Genomic DNA, 23,146 nt, shown 5'->3' with positions numbered 1-23,146 from the left:
ATATCTTTCCTAAGTAGTCCAGATGAGATAAGTAAAAAGGGGACTGCTGATGTAACCGGCGTGTTTACGAGAATCAAATGATGCTTGAGAAGAATATGAACCAATGACACCAAAACGGTAAATGGTTTGTGTCATAGTCAACGCAAAACACGGTGTGATGTGTAACAGATTACAAACATACTGTGTCATCACTTACCATGAGGCTGTCACAGACAGAACGGTCTCACTTTCACCCATTCACACAGCGGTCAAAAGGGCCTGTGGGCAGATTTGGGGGAGGGGCCGCTGCTCTCCAAACCTTCATCTTTTAGCAGCGCTTGAAAATCTTCTCTCATTGTAGTACTGTGGTACGAGTACCTCCGGGGGTACTTTGAGGGACTAGAGGGGGTACTAAGGATTTTAAATGAAACGCACATGCAAAAATACTTTAAAATAATGATTGAATTGTTTGAGGAAAATATAAGTTCATAAAACAAATTTTATGTTCAGTAGGTTACTCAATTTCTTTATTGGAAAAACTCTAGATTCGCCGCCATACTAGAATGGTTGGATCAACTTGTCATGTTCCACCTCTCGTTACCTGTCAAGTTCATGATTTATTTTTGTGAACACTATGACCCCAAAAGGACACTTTAAGTTGAAAAAGTTAAATGGACAAATGTTTATTTGTATTGTATCTCTTTTTTATGACAGGTCTGACATTTTGTTGATTTTTTTTTTTTTTTGGGGGGGGGATTTATTAAGTTAATGGTTTATCTTTGTGAAGAGATCTCTACTGTACCTCAAAACAAGATTTTTTATGTTTAATACTTTTCTGTGGACAATTAAAAAAAAAATCATTACGTACATGCTAGTTGGGCCATAGAGGCCTCAGTGTCGCTCACAACCTTACCAGCACCTCTAAATAATACACATAATCCCCTTTTTTAATAATTGCATTTTATTAATTGAAAACAAACAAAAAAAAAGCAAAAACAAACAAAAAAAGAGCAAAACTGAAACAGCATCATTAGGTAAGACAAGGCGAGACACTTAAATAAGAGATCCATGTAGGTGGGGACTAAGGTGAAGGCGAGTTGATGTGGGAGAGGTTGGTGGGACAGGTTAGAATATGTACACTTGTTTCTGGGACTGGCGTAAAAAGGGAGGGGAGGGGAGGGGGGGTCGGAGAGACTAAAACACCAGAGAGAAAGGCACTATCCAGAGAGAGCAAGAAACCAAGAACAACAACAACAAAAAAAACACACAGACATGTGCTAGACCAGAACAAAAATCTTTGACCCCGAAAAAAAAAAAAAAAAAGTGCTCGACACCACATTTGACAAAAAATATAAAGAAACAAAAAAAAAAAAGAGGAGATCTCAATTTTGGGAAGTGTTCATGTGTGCCAGTTGCAGACTGGTGATTACTCGTGATTATCCGATCTCAGCCTCCGTGCTAAGCGCACGTTTTTAGCAAAATATGCACGTTAACTCGCTGCGCTGTACAAGTGACGAATGACCGCGTGGAAGGTTACAGCGCGTTTTCCCTTGCGTGTGGTTCATTTCTCCGAGGCGGCTTCCCTCATGCTAATTTCTGCGGACTCGGTCAGCTACATTCAAGCGCTTACGACAAACGCGTGGCCTTTGGGAATGAAAAAAAAGGGGGCGGGGCCGGCTGACGTCATACATGGCTCGCGTACCCTTGCCGCTCAACGACAGGAGCTTCCCGGCTCCGTTGGTTTCTTCTCCCGATGCTAAGCGGACTTCCCTCGCGTGTGGGGGGGGAAGCTCGCGTGTTACCCGAGCGCTCTCGGATAGAAATTTAAAGGACAATTCAGCACATTCTAGAGCTACTTAAGTCTTATCTGGACAAACAAACCATTGAACATAATTTACAAATGCGTGAGGAGAGGTAATACAGACAAACACATACAAATATATAATATACATATATATTCTTAAAAAATGGATTCTCTCTATAGTTGATTCATTTATACAGCCGGCGGCTGATGTACAACGCTCACGAGCCAATCATCGTAGACATGGAATCTTGCTGTATATGGCATCAGTTCTTTTTTTTTTTTTTTAAACAATTGCTTTTTTTTAAACATTTTTTTTCTGTTGTTTTTCCTTTAAAACACATGTGGCTGATAAAAGAACATGCGGCGAAAAGCGAACGAACGCAAGGCGGCAGAATGTTAAGAAGTTAAGGAGTGGACAGAAGCTGCTGTGGGAGTCAAATGGTTTGCTTGTCGGTTTCCCTCAAAGGCGGTCGCAATCCTCACTGAGGCGTTCACAGTCTCAGTGCAAGTGGAGGCGGATTTTGCTCAGCTGCGAAGCGCCGCCCGTGACAGCGCTCCTGTCTTATCTCTCTCTCACTTTTCACTTGTTTGCATTCTTCCTCTCTGCTCCTGCTATCGTGGGGTCGGTGAAGAAGAGGAGGAGGAGGGGGAGGGGGAGGGGGCGGGGGTGGGAGGGGGGAGTCGGATGAGGGTGGAGGGACTGATGACATCTAGAATGATGATGAAGGTGGCGGCGGCCGTTTACATGGCGGCACTGTTTCACATGTTCCGATTGACCGGCGTGACGTAGTTGCGCGGGAACATGCCCGTTTGGCCGTGGCAACCGCCTTTCCACCAGTTGGGGTCAGAGTTGTCCAGGACTTGGATGAAGTCGCCGCGTCGGAAACCCAGCTCGCCTTCCTCCTGAGGGTCGAAGTCAAAGAGCGCCTGCACGTATGTGGGATGCTGTGCCATGGAAACCGGGAAACACAGGCGGGCAGAGGTTAGCCAGGGTGTATCAGGATAAAAGAAAAATGGCATGAAAAGCAAAAGGGGGGGGGGGGGGGGGGGGGTGAAAGGAAATGAACTACAGAAACAATGGGGACTGATGTAATTCTTAATTACGGTACACCAATGAGACTTAGGCTGGAAACGACACTTGCACGCTTCAAATAACACTTCCAAATTTCTACTGGGATTTGTGTCACAGCATCATAAAAAAAAAATAAAACAGACATGGAATCTGGAATGGCTATATCATGCATTATAATAAAAACCTACCTTAAAAAATTCAAGCCAATCACAGCAACAACTGCTAATGATGCGCATGACAGTAAAACGTGCCAGAAATGCGGTAAAGAGGCCACCTTCAAAATAATTCTTAGTTTACCAATTATTATGTGGATATGAATGTCTTGATACACTTTTATTAGAAGTTTTTTTTCCGGCAATGTGTCGAGTCCTACTACATTTGTGGTTTCCGAGTCCCGAAGTCCCTTGTTAGCTATTAGCTCCTACTTTTTTTTTTTTTCTTTCAGATGACATGCAGTTTGGTAGAACATTTTGTGAAAGAATAACATCAAGGAAGTTACAGTGCCTGTTGTTACCTGGTGGACCTGCTCGATGTCCCGCAAAAAGATTTGCTGGTTACGAGAGACGGAGGTGGAGCGATGGTAGTCCACCAGCTCATTGAGGGAGTTAAACTTGACCACCCACAGGAAATATTTGCCGGCGCCATCACGGAGAACTTTGAAGTGCTGAACGTCATTTCCAAACCTGGAAAGGGTCACAGGCAGAAAAAGGTTGAGGCTTGATAATATACCCAAATGAATAAGGGTGGAAAATGTGTGGGTGAGCTGTATTCAAATCAAGTGGACAATAACGTTGCTAAATTATTCAAGTGGAAGGAGAAGATTCGAGATCCCCTTATCGCATGGCGTCTGGTGACATGACGCGTCTTTCGGGAAGGTCAAAATGGAAACGCAGAAGAGGAAGTAAGGCAGTTTACTAAGCAAATACTGGAAAAGAAGCTAACGGGTGAACCCGGCTCAGACTTCGTGAGAATAAGGAAGCGGTTGCGTTGATGACTCAGCCCACCAGAGCGCGGAATTTTGTCGGGCTGATGGATTGTGAGCAACGATGGATGTCTGATGTTAAACTGCAGTTGGCGCGATGCTACTCACTTGACAGAGAGCGAGAAGTCGCCCGGTGCGCTCTCACTCTCTCTGATGAGGAAGGCGCCATCGTGCCTCTGTTTGTTGAGCATCTCCTCTGCTTTGGCCCGGGGGATCTTCCCGAAGAACCACCTGGAGGACACAAACGACCATTTTGACCAATCAGAAGCCCCCGCCATAATAAGCTGCGAGAGCAATCTCCTACCACGAGATCTCGCGCGATTAAAACATCACAAGATTTCTTGTTCATGCACAGAACGAGATCGATCTTTTGTGTGTGTGCGTGAGTTGAAAAACACCACTCTCACAATACAGTATCTCTTAACTTATTGCGAACAGCGTACTTATATGCATAGACAGCCTGAAAATAAAAAGTATCAATGCCTTCTCGACAATTAAGCCACCGGGCAAAAAGCTTTCATTGTGCAACGGTGATAAAGTCAATATTTAATTAAGGACAAAAGCCTGCAGCATATTGCATGTAAAACCAGTTGAGCTTTATTTACGGTGAATGACTTGAGTCACTTTGTTTTGCTTTTGGTGAGGCCGTGTTTGGGGAGCAAGATTTTCTTATTGAAGTATTCTTACGGCTACGCCGTTATTAGATTTAACAACAAATTGGATCATTGTGTGTTCCATTTGACACAGCAGCTACTTTGGAGAGCGAGCGAGGTTCACCCACAGTGCAACGCTCAACGGCTCAACACACGTCACGGACCACGTAAACCAGAACAAAATCTACACTGGCTGACTCCAATATTACGAGCACTTGCAAAAACTAATGAATGCGATTGTCAACGTTGCTTGAGGGGGGCGTTTTTTTTTTTCCTCTTTAATTTGTAGCTTGCCATACTGATTTTTAACCATCACTGCAAACATTTTTGAAATTCTATATCCGCCCTATTGTGGTTAGGGAACCATGCCTCTGACAGAATGAGCAATAAAAACATTTAAGCCATTTATTAGAAAAATAGTGTCACCCTAATGTCACTAATCACTTTCGGCAGCCATCTATTCATTCAATACAAACATACATACAATTTATTGTATTATATAAACACCACTTTGCAAAATAACTACATGATCACTTCTTTGCAAAATAACTACATGATCACAATATTCATTGAGATATGGATGCATATTTAAAATGTAAAATAACTTCCGTAAACACATCTGAAATTTTACCTCGTCATTATTTACAGTAATTGAATCAATAATTAATAGCAGAAAGTCAACCTGGCCTGATGACAGGTCGCCATCGAAAAACATGCTTTTGCAAACTGCTGTGTTGAGTTATTTATAGTATGTTTATTCCTGTGGTTGGGCAGCCAGTTCTACAATACATTTTCTTCAAAGTCATAGATGGTAAGCGGTGCTAAAGAAAGGCATCATACTGCGAGAGCTGTGACTAATACAGCACGTTGGATTCGACGCTTCGGAGCATCTGCGAAAGCTTTCAATAAGACGCAGGCAGACCTTGTCATGAAAATTACTATATGATGCAAGAGGGTACAAAGTTATGCTTGATCACTGTAAAGTCATGCGCCGCACATCCTGTTTACAATAAGAATTTTTTAAATGATAAAACGTAAAAATAAAAAAAAAGGACAGTAAAGCAACACATTTCAATGAGAATGAGACAACGATCCTCATACTCTGGTGACAGAAAATTTTCATTTGTTAGATGATTTTGACCAAGTACTTGTGGCTGGGTCATTTGACTTTATCACAGGATGCATTTGTAGGAGAAGGACAACCTATTGTATATGAATCAAAGAATCTCAACAAACAAAAACAAAACAACAAAAACATTGAGGATGTTTTGTGAAATAACAGACAACGTAGAAAGCCGAAGTCGAATACTTACGGATGGGCCTTCATCTCGATGTAATTCTTGGGAATGAAGCCATCTTTTCCATTTAACTCCGCCTTGTACCAATTCTGATCACACTCTTCGTTTAATACCTGGTGACGACAAAAACAAATCGGGGGTCATTCACGTCGCACAGGATCATTTGAAAAATGGGAAACAATGACCCCAAGCAGGACCTTGAAATTGAAATTCCACATTTTTTTGGGGTGATTTGGGATGGCGTCCATACTCGACATAAGATAACTTGCTTGGTAAATACGGTATTAGGAAATTCCTTCAAAAGATTGAATAACAGAAATTTTGGTGATTGTAGATACTCTTTTGTTCTCAGTCTAAAGTGAAGAGAAAAGACTAGCTTTTAAATAGAATGAAGTAAAACAAATATAGACGACTCAGCTATGAACGTCACTTACGGCACAACCTTAAGTGGTATTTGCGTATTGTTTCAGATTTGTGAGTGAGTGTGGCTGCCTTTTACAATGCTCTTGCTCAAGTCAAAAATAGACTGCAGACCTTTACTTAGGGGAATAAGAATGTGAATTCAACTGTTGCAGTTAACACTCAGTTTCTGTAAAGGTGACAACAAGCAGATATCATTTTCTCAAACCTCAAATTAAAAGGCTAGTGACTTCAATTGATTTAATTTCCATTTAATGTCGCGTTACCCGCAAACCTGCTTTGTATTGTTTAAAAAAAAAATAAATAAATAAAAGCAGTCAGTCATTGTAATGCAGAAGAGACGTGCAGAAAAGCAGACTGTCACTTGATTGAGTCTTTGAGCGGCTTGAATTTAAGCAGGGACGGCATTAATCTCAACTCTTGGAAGCAGTCAGGCGGAATCCTGCATTGACGAATGACTCAGTTTCGCTCATTAGAATTTCATAAGTTCAGAGGCTTGACTTTCTTTGATCGCATCGCATCTACATAATTCAAAGAGGAAAGCATGCTTTTTGGGGGCTGGGGCATGAACCTGAGGTTCTCAGGGCTTGCATGATTTCTTAGTCACTTTTCTCTCCTTGTCCTCTCTTTGCCACTATATGATATCAGCAATTTAACCAAGCCTGTTGTCCCGCTGGCCTCGAGTGAGCTTGCAGAATGCCAGCTGCCTTTTTCAGCTGCTAACTCTCGAATACCCAACCAGTTGAGGCAGCAGTTCAAATATAAGTAGGTAGAAAGATATATAAATGTGATTAAAGTGACTGTGGGTGCTGTCTTAGAGAGATCTTAACTAGTGCTACTGATGCCATAGTAGAGTATGACCGATAAATCACAAAATTGAGTTGAAAAATGAGATGTTCTCAACCCCGATAATCGATTAAAAACGAGAGAATACAAAAGGAGGTAGGTACTCCCCTTCGGTGTTGGAGGTGTGAAGTCAAGGGAACATGTTATCCGATGCGTGTAAACCACAATATCAAGCTTACTTCCTGGCAAACATCACTCAAACAGAAACCTGCCTACAATTTCCTTGGTCTTAAAACACAAAGCTGTTAAATTGTCGCTGACATTAACTTAGCGTTTCAACCAATTTCTATGTATGATACATGTGCACTTATTCTTAAACGAGTCAGATCATTTTACTTTTTTTTTTTTTTAATTATGCGCAATAAGACACAACTAACGGCGCTATCGACACTATGTGCTTCCTCAAAACCTGCCAGTGTAGTTTCTTTAATGAACTCACCACGGCAAAGAAATTTGACCACCTACGCAATAAAACTAAAAATAACTGCAGGCATACAATGCAGTGTAATCTGTGACTGAGTGATTAGGCCCACAAAATCAAAGATGCTTATCTGATTTGAGTAATCCAACCGAGGCAGCACTAAAATCACAGTTTACATTGGTGACAGAACAGTGTTTACTAAAATGAGCAGCGAGCAACACGGCACTTCATACATCAGCCCCCCCCACATTTGGGTTAGGCCTGGTTACAATCAAATGAAACCCAGTGAAATCGGTTGGCTTTTTCATTTGCTTAGATGTCTATCTGGTGTCTTGGAACTAAAGCCAGAGCTAAATATCTGCTTGGCAGGGAGTCTTCATGCCATACAAAAATGGGACAACCACAGCAATATGTCTAGGATTGAATTTTGTTTCTGCTCCAAGGAAAGCCATTGGTTGATTTGTGTCCTTCCCTTTTTTGCAAACTACTTTTTTTTTTGTCTTTTTAATCCGATTGAACCACAATAGATATAAATTGCTATTTGATAGGCTAAGGTCCATACCAGGGATTATCTTCACCACAGCTGCCACTGCAGACCTCTTCTCTCATTAGAATATTATAGCACTTCCATTGACATGTAACCATGAGTAAACATACGAGGTGGCTGTCCTGAACTCAACTTTCTGCATGCTTTGTTACTCGTTTCTGTAAAACAGCCAGTAAGGAATAAAATGCTTTATTTCAATTGAACTATTTGTCTAATTGTCTAATTGCAGCGAGTGCGGCGCTGATGTTGTGCAAATGCAGTTACACTCGTAAAAATTGGATTATCTGCCCCAGCAACCTGAGTTTACATGTGGCTATTGATCATGGTTCTTGAAATTAGAAAGTGTTTGCATGTCTCCTCGTTTTGAATTTGCTTATAAATGCATGCATTCAAATTCGTACTGTGAGACTTGTCATTGAATGCACGCCAAGCGTACTGCCGAATGAGAGCGAGGATTTGCTTTCCTTTTGTTTCTCCATGATTAAAAAAAAAAAGTCTATCTGTAATGTAAACAAGTGTAGTGTCGCATGGCTTAAATTTTTCAACTCAATGCACGCGTGCTGCATTGTGTACACAGTCAAATCCGATCTGTGTGTTTGGAACTGTTTAATCGAGACGAATCCTGTTAAGATCGAATATGAATACTCGCCCCCAAATGTGGTTTGTATCAGTCGGGCAAAAATCGCATTTCATGTGCTTTTTGACTGTTCAATGAGTTTCAACCAGCATTGGCTCAAAATCGGATTTTGGCTGGCAGTCTGTACGTGGACTAATAGTCGGGAAAACTGTTATTATTCAGCCTATACAAAGCATCTTTAAATCTCACATATTCGTTTTAGGGAATGCATTGTGTTTACACAAAAATCAATAAAGAATATTTTCGAGGGGTTGAAATAATTTAAGAAATGTCTAGATGGAAAATGAGAACTCATTCAATTCTGACATTACCTTAAATAAGAAAAAGAAATGTAAGAGGGGAAAAAAATATGTTTTTTCAATAGTAGTCGTTTTTGCACAGCAGAGCTGGGAGTCGAACAGCGGTGGGAAAGAGCAAATGAAGGAGATGAAGACATGGTAAACAAGATGATAAATGCACTTGCACAGTCCATATGGGATTAAAAGAAATCAAGAGCAGGGATTATTTTGGAGTGCGAGATAATCTGGGCATGACAGCTCACCGGAGAAAAACAAATTCAGATTCAGAATACTTTCTTATCCTGAGAGCAATTTTCAAATTGCATTTGATACTGATTTAGCAATTTAAACCAACGAGGTTTAAAAGTAACTACCACAATCAGAAAGTGACTCACTGAGTGATTAACAGTAAAATCACAACACTGATTTTTTTTTTAAATGGTAAACCAGAGCGGTGATGAAGACTCTCCATTTGTGATTGATAATTAGGTTAGAGAAGGTAAAGCAATACAAATATTGATCAGAGGATGTTCTGCTCCTGTTTTATTTAAGTCATTCAATGTTTATGTTAATATGAACAATAAATAAATAAAGATTACAAGGTAAAACCATAGTTTTTCCACAGAGTGCAAATGTTACTTTCAGTGTGTTCACTAGTAGACATCTTTTTTTTTATTACATACAAGAACTGGTCGCTCAAGAAAGCAAGACAGATTTGATCAGATGCCACTCTTCCCTTCCAACTAATGTTGAAGTGCTTGCTTCTGAGAGCGGATTCTGCATGCCCATGTGAAAAGAGGGCGGTAAAAAAGTTCTGTGCTCCTGTGGCCTTTTAAACAATCCGAATAGATTGTGTCAAGCCATTTTTAAAATTTATGAACCTCCATAAATTACTTTTGAAAAATTTTAGCATTTTATGGGGACTGAGCAACGACTGACAACAATTAGCTATATTGTTGGTGTGCACTAAATCTCGACAGTAAATAGATGCAAATCAGGCCAAAAACTAATTAAAAGTCGCAGGCAGCAGATAAAGGAGTATCCGGGACCTGAAGATCCCTATCTGCTGATTATCCCAGACAATGCTGCAAAGACTAAATATTGATTTTCTTTTTTTAATGTGTCATCTTGTCACATTTTAGCCACGGCCAAATTGGCTTGTTCAGACACCTCACATATCCGAGAGAGTATGAACAAATGTTTATTGAAAGTGTCACTGATTGATTACAGCACTTCTGAAATTGTGACAGTTTAAGGGTCTTAGAGTGACACCCCTGATAAACAAGTATTTCGTGTTATTTAGGAAAAGTCACACAAGTGGCTGTGACCTCTTTTATGCTCAGCAGGAAAGCAGATTGAGCAGAACATACCAAAGAGAGGTCATGTGCTTACTGTCTCAGATAGACCCTTCAAGGAAGATTTTCCTAAATGAAAGCTTTTAATTGAGAAGAATTCTTGAGGCCAAGTCCACGTGTGGGGCCTCCTTTATAGAGCAGAACTTGGAGCATAAGACACAAATCAAACCCCCAACTAATACTACACACTTGTAGCGGAAGAAATATGAACGTTCCCACCACTAAAAGAGTACATAGAAAAATTACTGTATTTGAATCTAACTTCTAAGGTCAAGCAAAATAGTTTCCAGGATTGACTAGTAATCGATCGGACTCAAATGCAATTACAATAAATTTTTTCCACATTTCCCGAGTTCCATTTCCAGTTTTACGAGTGTAATAAAAATGCAAAACAGCTAAAGGAAAAACAAAACAAGCATGAAGTTAAGGCACTCCACTTGCTGAATTTTTGCAAGATGTAGCGATCCCACAAGTGGAGAATTACATGCAATTTTATGGTAGATTCTTTATGACCCAAGCGGTATTTACGAGTAAAAAAAAAAAAAAAAAAATCCATTGTTCACTTTAATAAATCTAACAATGTCCCAAAGAATCATACTTTAATCCACTCTCCTCAGTACTTTTAACACACTTGACTTTGGGAGACTGACTGATTCTACTGCATCAACTATTTCACAAATTATATATTTGAAAAAATAAGCAGTTTCATATTAATGCCACATTTAGCAGCAGGCAAACTTGAAATATATATGAATATAAAATACTCAATATTGTGTTCATATAAACAGCCATATATGACCTTTTGAGAAGTTGTTTTTTATGGTAACAAGTATTTTATAAAATAATGATACAGTAAAGTTAGATTTGTTTATTTATTCTTTTGCTGATCCAGAAAAAGATCCATTTCGTGACTCAAATCTGTGATCAGAATCTATAAAATATTATATATTTATTACTATTACTAACCCTATACAATGAAGCGCCACTGTTGCCGGGCAAACAGCTGATAATGTGAAAGTGAATGGAAGTACAGCAGCAAATTGTAACAGTTTGTCGTGGTTTAAGGGACAAATAAGCTTTAGCGGCTGTTAGGGAAATTAAATAACCGACTCACTTCAAGAAAAGGTAACTTAAGACTGTTCATAATAGCATTGAAGTGAAAGACTTCAAAAGATTTAAGTTTGACTTCCTACGCTAATACAACACCGGAGGCCCCGGTACTGTGGGCTGATTATAAGTCTTGTGTGTATATACATCTCTACTAATTAGTGTATCTTATGTCTGACCTACTTTTAAACACTTAAAACTTGCAGCGTGGGAACGACGGCAGTTAGGAGTTCAAGAGTGAGAATGATGGCGCTCCGTTTTAAATACAAAAGTCTCTTTTGGGCAAACATCAGAAGGAAGTGATGTGGCGTTGAAGAGGAATCCTAATTACAGCTTCCTGACTCAGCACAAGGTCAAATAGAGGAAGTGCAGGAAGGGAACCAGCGGAGGAAAAGAATGAATGAGAGACGAACCCCAAAGTAGCAGAGAGAGGAGGACTCCCTACCAAAGAATCCCACCGTCATATACTTAGAAACAATGGTGTAATTTCAGGTCATCGCATCTTCAAAACAATCAAACGAGCTACGTTTCTGTCAGCTGTGTGTACGCTCGCGCATTTGTGCTTGCTCACTAACCAAATCTGTTTTTGTGTGTGACAAAATTGTTCTCATTCCCATGCTTGCGCAACTCTCTTGCTTACATCAGATCAAGCTTTTTTTTTTTTTTTATTTTAATCCCATCAGCGGTAACATTTAAATATGTTCCTTTTCCTGAGAAGACAGATGAGATAAAAACAAACAAATGCTAACATCAATTTATCACGTTAATCATTCATGGATAATGGTGTGCTTTCAGAACAAATCGCCATCTTTGTGTTTTTGAAAACAAAGCAACAATTTGTATTTCTATGAGAGTGAAGGACAATTTAAATTGGCAGATTTTTTTTCTCCTGAAAATAATAATCAATGGACATTTAGAGCAGTTATTTTGAAATATGTTTGTGAGTATAGTATGGACGTTAAACCACGTTTACTCAAAAACAAACAATCAAAAACCCATTAAATCGACATAATAATGGACAGATTAATCAAAGTAATCCTTAGCTGCGGCCCGAGATAGAATAATAAATTCTACAAACATTAGAATGTGAATTCTAAAAACATTAGAATGTGACAGGCCACCTTTTAGCCTCCAAGTCCTCCCAGATGTTTGAGCCACTGTAGGAAACCTTGTCTGAGGGAGCCGCTATTGGCCTAAGTGGGTAGTTAGAGTTTGGCTAAGACAGTAAGTACATCATCATGGCCCGCGGGTATGTTGACTTGCGGCAGATGCTGCAAATAGAGGGAAGTACCAAGTGGCACAAAAGGGAAAGGGATGGGAGGTAGTTCATGCAAACACTCTGGCGCTGGTCTACACAAAGGCGCTATTCGTAATTTCCAAATTTTGCCAAGGGCACTGGGACCAAGACCACGTTGGTAGTGTCGAGCAAAAAAGTGGTCCAAACGTAATAAAAGCATATTTGGGCCATAGTCATTGAAATATACAGATTTTTCCACTTCAAACTAAAGCTGACCTACCAGCTTTATCGATGATGTCATCATCATGGGAATGAAATACTGACAAGAACAAATACGCCACAACGAACCGTGGACATACATGACCTCATCACATAAGTAGTAAGTGCACTTTAGTATCTTCAAAAAAAGCACCTCAGTCGACCTCATTTAAACCATCACCAAAGGATTAACTCGGCCGAGGGGTGCACTGTATATGCGGTAGACGGTGTCAATTTGGCCTACTTTAAAGATTTGGACTCCACCGACCAATCACAATAACGCCTGGTGGACTCAGTGGCGTGCAAAAGACAGCGGATGGGTGTGGGTGGATATTATTCCTCAAGAAAATACCCAGGGACTCCGCCTCATTGGATCCTCCCATTCCAAACCCCTTTTTAAGGGTAAGGATTATCAACGCGGCAGTTTTTCCAAGTTAAGCCCTGGGTTTAATACCAGGGCTCCGTACACACGCTGAGTAATGGCAGAGAAATAAAAAGGTAGCTTCCCAATATATTTTTTTAAAGTATAATTTAAAGGGGCCGCTTCATTGGAGGTAATTGGGAGAATTTAACCATGTTAAAGTGTTGATTGCTCACCCTGAATACCCGTAAAGTCAGAAAATAAAGAGCACGAATGTTAATATTTCAGAAGCGCATTTAATTTAGTTTAATTCAACACAAGGATAATATGTTTGCTTTGGACGGCTTGAGATGTAACTCGGTCTTGAAACATTCGATTATGAACAATGATAATTGATGAAGTGGATAATCGATTAGTCGTTTCAGCTCTAAGTTATTTTTAATTTTTAATATAAAATACCAAACTGAAGCACTTAACACAACAACTATTTCCTATTATCTATTTAAGACATGATGACATATTCTTGCAAATGTAATCTGACTTGTTTTTCTGACAATATCCTAACATGATCTTCTGCACAATAAGCAACCAGGCTGGGACTTATTAACCTCTCAGTTCCCAATTTGAATGCGCACAAGCCCAGATTCCCCCCCCCCCAAAAAAAAAATAAAAGCTGATTTGTCTAGTCCTAAAGTTCTTAGTAAAGGCATGGATTAGGATTTGTCTATAAAAGCACATGGTGTATTCTCCTGACATTTAGGTATCAAAAGGCAGCACTGATAAAACACTTTTCTTCGAGCTGGATCAATAGTTCAGCGAGTAAGAGGCAATGTGGGAGCCATTAATCAGGGATGGGTGGAGAGGTTTCATAGAAAGGCAACAGGCTTAAAAGCTTCTTTCCAAGATAGCACTGAATGGGTTTTTACACAGAAAATATAATTAGGAAGATTACGAGGCCCTTTGAAAGTGAAGACAGCAAGGCAAGAGGGGGGAAAAAAGAAGTCCGAGGTTTGGCTAATTGCAGACAACCTAGCTTCAACTTGTGCGTCTGCATTGGCTGTTACGACATTGTGGTCGATGCAGACATGGCCTGCTGGAGTTGACTGGAGATGCAGGAAGTTGCAGGGGGTTTGGACTACACAAACAGGATGTGAAAAAAAGCTATGCTGTGGTATTAATATAAACATACTCAGATACAATAAACCTGCACCATTGTAAGAGCAAACTAAAAAGTCTCCATTATTCTCATTTGTCTTCAGAGATTATGGATATGAAACATGACAATTTTAGATCACTTCAGGGAGAAAAAACAAAAAACGGATTAAAGAGCCAACGACTTTCTTGGCAAGAACGATGTTGCTTTTAAAATAATACGATAGTGCAGATACCCAACTAATGACTTGGGGAAATGGGATCTGTAATAATATTTAGCAGTGTAACTTCTGTATTTTAAACTAACCAAGGCAGCAAAGGAAATGTATTAAACATCCAACAATCAAATATTTAGTGTGGCATATCAACATAACATTTAAAAATTTAATTAATCAGTTGATTAATCCTCTGCTGCAAATAGCTTTAGGTTAAAACATATTACTTTAAAATGATCTGCCCTTTGTGTGTGTGTGTATAAAAAGTACCGTAATTCACCAAATATAGGACACACTGTTTTCCCCAAAATGAAGGCCAAAATTATGGGTGCGTCCTATAAATGGTAACTTAAAGACTATCATTTTGTTTTCCAACATTTGAGCAATATTGCATCCATCGGAGAGATAAACCGAGTTATGGCGTACAGATGTGCATTTCTATATTAAACGCATTCCTACTTATGGTAATGGGACAAGCTAAACTAGAGGTAGTTAGTTGGCTGTTAGCAGCGTGTTAGTTGCAGCTAACACGTTGCTTGTGTTGTCCGAGGTTGTTACCGCATTATTTTCAATAAAAGAAGCGAGCAGACTGAACCAGCGTCCGAGTCCATCCTTGTTCAGGATTACTACAGTAGCTTTCAAGAAGAAATTGATTCTTGTAGCAGAGCAGGTTAGCGACCATGAGGCTGCCACAAGGTTTGGGCTAACGGCTCTCACATAGTGACCTAAAGTGGAGCCTGTAGCTGACCAAACAGTGTAACAAGGAAGTAGGATTTACTTTTATTTCAAGAGCACTCTTAGTGAAAATTTCCCCAACGCTCCCTTGAGCACTCAAATGCTTCTCCCACTGCGCAGAGCTTCCGGGCTCCCTCTCTCACTCGCTTGCTCACTCACCTGCAACCCATACAGGCACCATAACAGCAACAAATGTATAACATACAAATATAAATGCAAGAAAAAAAAAAAAGAAATTACAAAGATGAGATTTACTTTAAGTTTTTACATTTACATTTTGGATTTGGTAAAAATAACCTACATAATACTCATTTATCAAGAGCCAAGATGTGATCACTAACTTATAGGGCTTACAAAGTGTCCAGTAGCCTGTAAGTTAGTGAACACAGGGAGCACAATGAATTTCAATTATAACTGTTGACACAGAGCTCCCAGATCTATTGACAGGAGCTTATTCTTGTCATCATGACGGCCTGTTAATCTTTATTTATTTAAAGAGGAAATGAGAACAGTGCTTGGGGCAGTGGCCAGACTTCAGTATAAAAAGAAAAAAAAAATCCTGCTTTCCTTCTGATAAAGCGGACGTAAAAACGAACAAAATACGCTACACCAAGCAAAAATTTGAGCAAGTTAATACACCACTTTACTTAACCTTTAAAGCCACTTTTCTATTTTTGCTATCTCAGTCTTCCATAATAGTCCCCTCGCACGAAGAAGAGGCTGTGATATCCATACGTGATATTTTGCTCCGTGACTCACGAGACGGCAAATGACAGAACTAAATGTTGCCAAATGACTCAAGGCTGCAAATTAGAGGGGAGCCTGGTCAGGGTGGCCAGCTGTTGTGAAACACAGTGACGCAGTGATTGCTTGCTGGGGGGTTAGTTGTGGAACCTGATTACTAAATATCCTAGTGACGGTGGACAATGTGGGCTTTCTTTCATCTTACAAAACGCCCACAGAAACTAAAATGTATGAATCTCTGTTGGGGTTCTCTTCATTATCTGTGAGCATAAAAGCTCAAAATACATCTGCAGTGTATGTACAACTCTGGGATTGGACTGCAATTATCTTCAAGGGCGCAATTTCAGAGAAATATACACAATATGTGGTTGAATATACACAAACGTTAGTAACATCAAGCTACAGTGGCTGGCAGGGGCAGCAACGCTGAAAAATAAGAAAGGAACGACGCAAACTAAAAAACACAAACCAAAAACAAACCAAAACGCAAATTCGGATTGTTGTAAAAAATACGTTTGTAAATGTGCTTACAAACTTTTTGTGTTTTTTATGTGCTTACAAACTCCAACCTGCATGTTTACTTATGTGATGTTTTGTTTGTTTAGTTTCCGTTTCTATATTTGACCATTTGCAGCGTTTTTCTGTGTAAAATTACATTTACACATTTCTTTTGTATGTGACAATTTAAGATTATTTTAAAATGAATCAATTATTTATTAATCCTTTTGAATTTATCAAGTAACCGGTTTATTATTCTGTCAATCGATGAATCGGATTATATGGTTATTTAATTCATCAAATCTAAAAATTTGGGAGAAAAACCCTCAACCATTTTTTTTAAAGATACGCTGTGTTATTGTAGCTTAAGCAGTTTTCTTTAACATATTTTAACACATGCAGCTGTAACCATTTACCTTCGGCTTTAAAGTTAAATTTATCATTCATCAACTCACATGCTCATCTATTTTCATGTCTTCCTTCTGCTGGTGAACTTCCTCCCACCCACAATAGGAGCCTATGAGGTTATGTCAAACACAACGACAGCCAATCATTGTCCACTTCATGGTGACGACCAACTTTTTGAACACCCAACGACCCAAGCGCAGAAGCTCGATGCATTAAAACAAGTCTAATCTGTCTAAAGAAAGTGTAAAGTTAGAGATTAAGAATTAAATTAAGACATTGATTAAAAAAAAAAAAAGGTTTAACTTGGGCTGTAATGAACTCTTTCACTGCCGGCCCAATTAAAATGGATTATTGACCCGTGTAGCTTGTTAAAATTGGTCACTGATGCCTATAGTCATCAATGGCACTGAATGCGTTAATTGAGTTCTATCAAGCTGCAGTACACCGGAAGGCTGGTTAGCAAGTCTGCCTCACATGCGGAGGTCGTGTGTTTGATTCCGGCCCCGGCCTTCCTGTGTGGAGTTTGCATGTTCTTCCTGTGCCTGTATGGGTATTCTCTGAGCACTCCAGTCTCAACCTAACATTCCCAAAAACATGCATGGTAGTATATTAGAAACTCCATATTGCCCTTAAGGCATAGTCTACAAACACGTAGCTGGAATTCTTGCAAACAGGTGGAAAATGTCTCCAGTTTGTCCTATCTGCCTTACGTGCTCGGGCATATTTTATTTTTCCCCTCTCATCGAATCCGAAGGGTTCAAAAACTCCAGCCAAAGTGGAGATTTGCCAAATTCTCTGGATCTGTGTTTGTGTATAGCACGCATAAAGCGGAGATTTACATCATCGCTCTAATCTATTTCCTGCCAAAGATGCTGATGCAGGTGACATTAAGAGGCTGAAGGTCTTTCTGATTGGCCAGAATCTGGCAACAATACCGCAGCCTAGTGGCTTGGCATGCATAAAACCAAATTATATAGATTTGTATAGCAGCAACTTTTTTTTCCATTAAACAAAGCCATGTGAACAGATTTTTTTTTTGGTTTGTTTTACACACGAAGGCCTTGGTTGCGTGTAGACAAGACCTAAGTGTATTTGTGAGTGTGAGTTTGAGCCTTTTGACCTAATTTTCTTCCTTCAGCAAGAATAAAAATATCTGAGCGTTAGAAAACATAGCTTTGAATGCATCTCCAACTCTTATTGCATTTCATGGCAAGTTAATGTTTAGCGTACATAAAAAGAAGCTGTACTATACGAGACTCTCATTTTCTTATTCCATACACAGCCACAGCCTCCAAAAGACAGCTAATTGGTGGAAGTAGCTGCGCAAATAAGAAAGGCCAGTATGTTCTCATGAGAGTGCTTTTGTTCTTCCAACAGAGCAGTTTAGCATCATTAATGGCAGATGGCTAGCGTTGACTACATATACATTGGCACCACTGAGAACCAATTCTTGCATCATTGCATCAGTGGCCAAAATTGAGGAACCGCACAACACACCTGCTGTTTAAGACACTCTACTTACATTTGCATCTTAGCGGACATTTTGTGGTCTTTGCTTTGAAAGAGGAATTCTCAAAAACGTAGTTACAAGTTACACAACATAGTTCCACCTTCACAGCATCCGCCTCCGTCAGACAAGGCTATAAAGGATGGATGCAGCAGGAAAAGGGAGGAAAAAAAGGAAAAGGGACACAGGATAAAGAAGATGAAAGACAGGGAGAAAGGCCGATTCAATCCGGGAGAGGGAAGAACATCATGCCTGCCTCAAAAAGCAAATTAGCCCAATGGGGAAAGCGGCCAACAAATGATTCAGATGAATTGCGGATGGCGCTGGGGGCAGTGTTACGGCAGTCTATTTTATATTCATCTTCTCTCTAGAAATTACTTGAAAAGAATATAAAAGTCTACCCACAGTATAAATGGGCACAACATTGCGTATTTTCTGAATATATTTCTAATTATAATGCACGTTCCATGCGAGTTGACTTAAGATGATTGTTAAATCATACCGTGGAATAAAAAAAACAAACAATATTAAATTCCAAGGAAAAAAAAACACTTTCAAAACAACACAAAAAAAACACACTATGTATAGTGGATATATAAATTCTACACACTCCAGTTTAAATGGGAGTCAGTCAAATGTCACTGAATAAAGTTAAGATCTACTACAAGGTTTATTTTGGCACTCTTTTTTTTTCCCCTCGCTAGGGTTCTACTGATTATGGGTCTCGAGTTTTTAAAAGATATTTGCTTGGTCTCATTCATTTTTTAAAATCTTTAATCACATCAAAAAGGAGTGTGCAGGGTATTTTATGAGTATAGCCACGCTTATGTAAACATTCTTGCTCAGCGTTTACTGAACCGCATCTCCCTCACACCAAGACACTACCCAATACAGCTACACCCAAAAATCATATCGGGGCTGGGTGATTAATTACTTTTAGTATTTTTTCACCTGACTTTCATGAGTCTAACTGATATGCCACTGTTAACAAAAACAACATGGCTATGAACAGATGGGCAGACAGCACTTTCTGGTTAGCAACTTTTCTAACCCATCCTGTGACAATTTCGAAACATAAAAGCATCTACACTTTTACACTTTAATTGGTCCCCCCAAAAATACAACTAGTCAAATGGATTGTGATGACTGTTGAAAGCGCCATTGTGTAGGAAAATTGCGGGATGGATTCTAAAAATATCTTTGTCTAATTAACGATTTCAAATATACAAGAGGAGCCAACAAGAAAGCATCAGGCTTGAATGAATTTGAACACTTCATACGCTTTTAGAGTGTGGAAAGTGACAAACAATAAACAAAACACAGTTCACATTCAAAAATAAAATGACCGCTGAAGTAAACATCAGTTTAACAAGTTAGCATATTTTAAAACTTGTATGACTACCTTAATTTAGAGATTATGGCAAAACACCAAATGAAAACGCGTAAATACAGCAGTAATTTGATGTGCAGCATATTCACATATTATATGCAAACTCGTTTGTTGCTCACCGTTCATAGAACAGAAAATGCACATCAAGCAAAGCACACGCACTAACTGAGGAGTGAAGAGCCACTAATGTTGATGCCATTCAAACCTCACTTACATTAAGCCACATAGAGTATCGCGTCCAATGAAAACAGAACACTTTCCACTTACTTTAAGGACCTCTCCACGCTTAAAGCTAAGCTCATCTTCTGCAGTAGCTTTGAAATCGTATTTGGCAATGGCCTCCATGACGTGCGTGCGAGATAACGTCTTGGCTCGAGTTGGGATTCAGGGGCCGGATAAAAAAATAAAAACGGTGCTTATCCCAGCTTTTGCCACCAGATGCTTTTCTCCCGAGTCTCTCCTCCCGTCTGTGACCCGTTGCTTTAGGGCTTTGACCTTACATAAAGGTCGCAGCAAGGTTCCTGTAAAAAAAAAAAAACGTGAGAGATGCAGCTGACTATGACAGGATGGCAAAAAATATTCACAGGTTTGTAAGAAATATTCTTCAAAAGAAGCTGAGGTGTGCACATCCTCATGCAGACAATACTAGGAACCACCATTAGTTTAAAAAATGAGCAATGACGTTTGTAATGACATTTAAATCAATCCCTGTCAGTGACTGCTAAGCACCTGTGCAGACTGGAGATTATGCAGAGCCGTCAGTGATACGTTCGCTAAACCTACACTCGCTAAACGGATAAAGCAGTCATCTAGTTAAATTGTTTAAAGTCTTGCGCCAATCTAATACAGCCGGACGATCCCTAAAGTCATTAAACCTGACTTACCTGCCACAAGCTAACGGCGAACACTGTTGCTCTGGCTACAAAAAGCCACTTTCATCCGTTGTAGTGAATGACTAAGAGATGTTACAACTGAGGATGTGACATATTTCTAGAAAAGTCGTTGGGCACGCGCAAGAGTTACATCTGATAAGAGGTCGTCAGACAGATGATTAATAAATCATTTATTAGTCCATAAAGAAATACAAGAGGCGGTCGTGCTCACCGATCTCGGGATGTGTTTTCTCCAGTGGGGTCTACTGGAATGTACATAAATAACAACGATATATGTGACATCAAAATCGTGTTTTCAAGCATTCCCACGGACTTCTCCCGTTAGCCCCCCAAAAGACTGCGCCCAGTCTGCGAAGAAGCTAAAGTTAGCATGCCGGCTAACGGTAACAATAACTGCGATGCAAAGTGATTCTCCAACTCACTTCAACGCATCTATCATAACAGCTAAAAAAAAAAAAAAAAAAGGGAAGCGACGTTAGTCAACAAGTGATCGCGCGTTTAACTTTAAGCGATGTGCTGGTCGACAACGGGGAACATTGCTGCTAGCTTCGCGTCGGCAAATATGACAAGGGAGAAAACACCTTTTTTTTCATAGCGCAAGCTGTTGTTGCTAGCCTAGTGGCACAGTTAGCCCTGCTAGCCTCACTCAACTTGACTAGCCTGCGTCGACGTAAGGAACAGTACACAACTTTGACCCGTAAGAAAGAAAACTCACCACTCGATATAATCCGTGTCGATGTAACCGCGGTGACAGGGAAGTCTAGATGGCGATGTTAACCACTCCTCGTTCTGGGTTCTAGTGGCGGAAAAAAAAATCCCCCGATGTGTGTCATGTATCGCTTCAAGCCCGTCCTCAGAGCTTGACTTGAGCTGTTAGCGTAAGCTTGGCGACGTCTATTTCCGCTTCCTCTCGCTGAGCTGGGATGGTCGGGTTCGTAAACGTAAAGGATTTTAGACAGCCGTTTTAAGTGTCACGTGGGACGTCAGCGCTGACGCCGTATTGTATGTGGCAAACTGGGACGCTCAGCTTAGCAAGTCTCAACATCCAATGACATCCCCCCCAAAAAAAAAAAAAAATGTCACGTGAATTAAAGGCATAAAAGTTTGATTTTTGGGGGCCAAACCTCTAAAATAAATGTTTATCACATTCTTTTGTCCAAATATTTAGACCCAACTGCCACACTGAAAAAACATTTACACTCTATGAAACGATGAGTTTTATTGTATAATCATTATTCTGTTTATTCATTTTTATTTAATTTGGACCATTTGGGGCAGCGTTCCCAATTTTGTTGTATATTTGCTATACATTGACAATGAAAAGATTCGATTAGATTCAATTCAAGTCAATGTTGTCTGTGGTAAAGTTTTTAAGTAAAGCTTTGCCTGATTGTTTAACCGAATGGGTTACGCTCATAGAATCTCATGGGATCATAATACTGATCATGTAATTAAAAGTATATATTTACAATATTTTCTATACAGCCCCATTAGTCCAAACACAATGCTCTAAATGATACTACTTTTGTGGAAAAGAGCATTAGGCTGCAAAATCCACCTGTTTTTATTCGACTTGCTATGGAATGAAAATGACATTACATTTTGCAAACATCACATGATCAAACACATAAAACAAGTGTGCCATGATTGATTGTTTCCCGAGCCTTGAGAACATATTACAGTAAAGAAAATATTATAAAGAAAAATTTGCACTAGACATCACCTTCGCTTTTTTTTTGTTTTTTTTGGTTTCTTGTCATTTTGAGTTGTTTACCGAGATTTTATATTCAAATGCTCAGCCATCCTAAACGTAAACGTTATCATATTAAAAGTTACATACTTTTTAAATGCCTATTAATCAATTTTCCCAACTGCATTGGCGTATGCGAATGAGAGATACCCCAAATACTTTTGCTACAATAATGAACCCCATAGCTCTGACACAACCAATATGGCGGACGTGCTAACTCTTCGGCGCAATTGGCCATCTGCTCAGTGAAATGTCTATGTGTTGTTATTTTTATTTTTTGTCAGCCTTCGCTTGTAGAATCTGAAACTCCGCCTCGCTGTTCCGCTTCTACCAACATAACTGTTACCGCCAAACCGCCTCATTCTTTCGTGTGATCAGTGTCTTCACTTCGGGGCTCAAACATTTGCGCTCAATTTATGCAAATATAAGATATAAGTGAAACATAATGTAAAATAGTTGATTTATGTCATGTTTCTTCATCACTGCTTGCGGGTAAGAAAGGGTAGCTTTATAATTTCAAGTTATCACCTAATATCGTTTAATTATTAGTTTAAAAAGAATGGTCAGCATTGAAAAATATAGCCTGATGTGTGAGGTTA

General features: G+C 39.5%; 1 protein-coding gene across 2 annotated transcripts; it reads right to left on the bottom strand.

Moving 5' to 3' along the window:
* Positions 1–917: 917 nt before the first annotated feature.
* grb2b (growth factor receptor-bound protein 2b) lies at positions 918–21,712 on the bottom strand. 2 transcript variants are annotated; one of them, XM_088437624.1, is made up of 7 exons: positions 21,513–21,712; positions 20,172–20,425; positions 5,804–5,901; positions 3,946–4,068; positions 3,370–3,538; positions 2,529–2,728; positions 918–2,395 (listed from the first exon to the last, which is right to left on the bottom strand). In XM_088437624.1, exons 2-6 carry the CDS (start codon positions 20,247–20,249, stop codon positions 2,543–2,545), a joined length of 654 nt encoding a protein of 217 aa, XP_088293750.1. In that variant the 5' UTR covers positions 20,250–20,425; positions 21,513–21,712; the 3' UTR covers positions 918–2,395; positions 2,529–2,542. The 2 variants fall into 2 exon arrangements, with proteins under 2 accessions (XP_088293750.1, XP_088293749.1); XM_088437623.1 differs by having other exon boundaries at positions 918–2,728; positions 21,513–21,710.
* Between the last annotated feature and the right edge of the window lie 1,434 nt (positions 21,713–23,146).

This window comes from Hippichthys cyanospilos, chromosome 16, assembly GCF_059441005.1.
Source record: "Hippichthys cyanospilos isolate Australia breed blue-spotted pipefish chromosome 16, RoL_Hcya_1.0, whole genome shotgun sequence".
Classification (NCBI taxonomy): Eukaryota; Metazoa; Chordata; class Actinopteri; order Syngnathiformes; family Syngnathidae; genus Hippichthys; species Hippichthys cyanospilos.
The sequence above is the reverse complement of the archived record's forward strand: the minus strand, read 5'-3'. Positions and strand labels throughout refer to the sequence as shown.

Bases quoted from the DNA above. Each gene is read 5' to 3' on its own strand.
- grb2b (XM_088437624.1), bottom strand. From the start codon at position 20,249: ATGGAGGCCATTGCCAAATACGATTTCAAAGCTACTGCAGAAGATGAG. The intron at 4,069-5,803 runs GTAAGTATTCGA...TGTGTCCTCCAG, and splicing joins ATCGAGATGAAGGCCCATCC to GTGGTTCTTCGGGAAGATCC. The intron at 3,539-3,945 runs GTGAGTAGCATC...GACCCTTTCCAG, and splicing joins GACTTCTCGCTCTCTGTCAA to GTTTGGAAATGACGTTCAGC.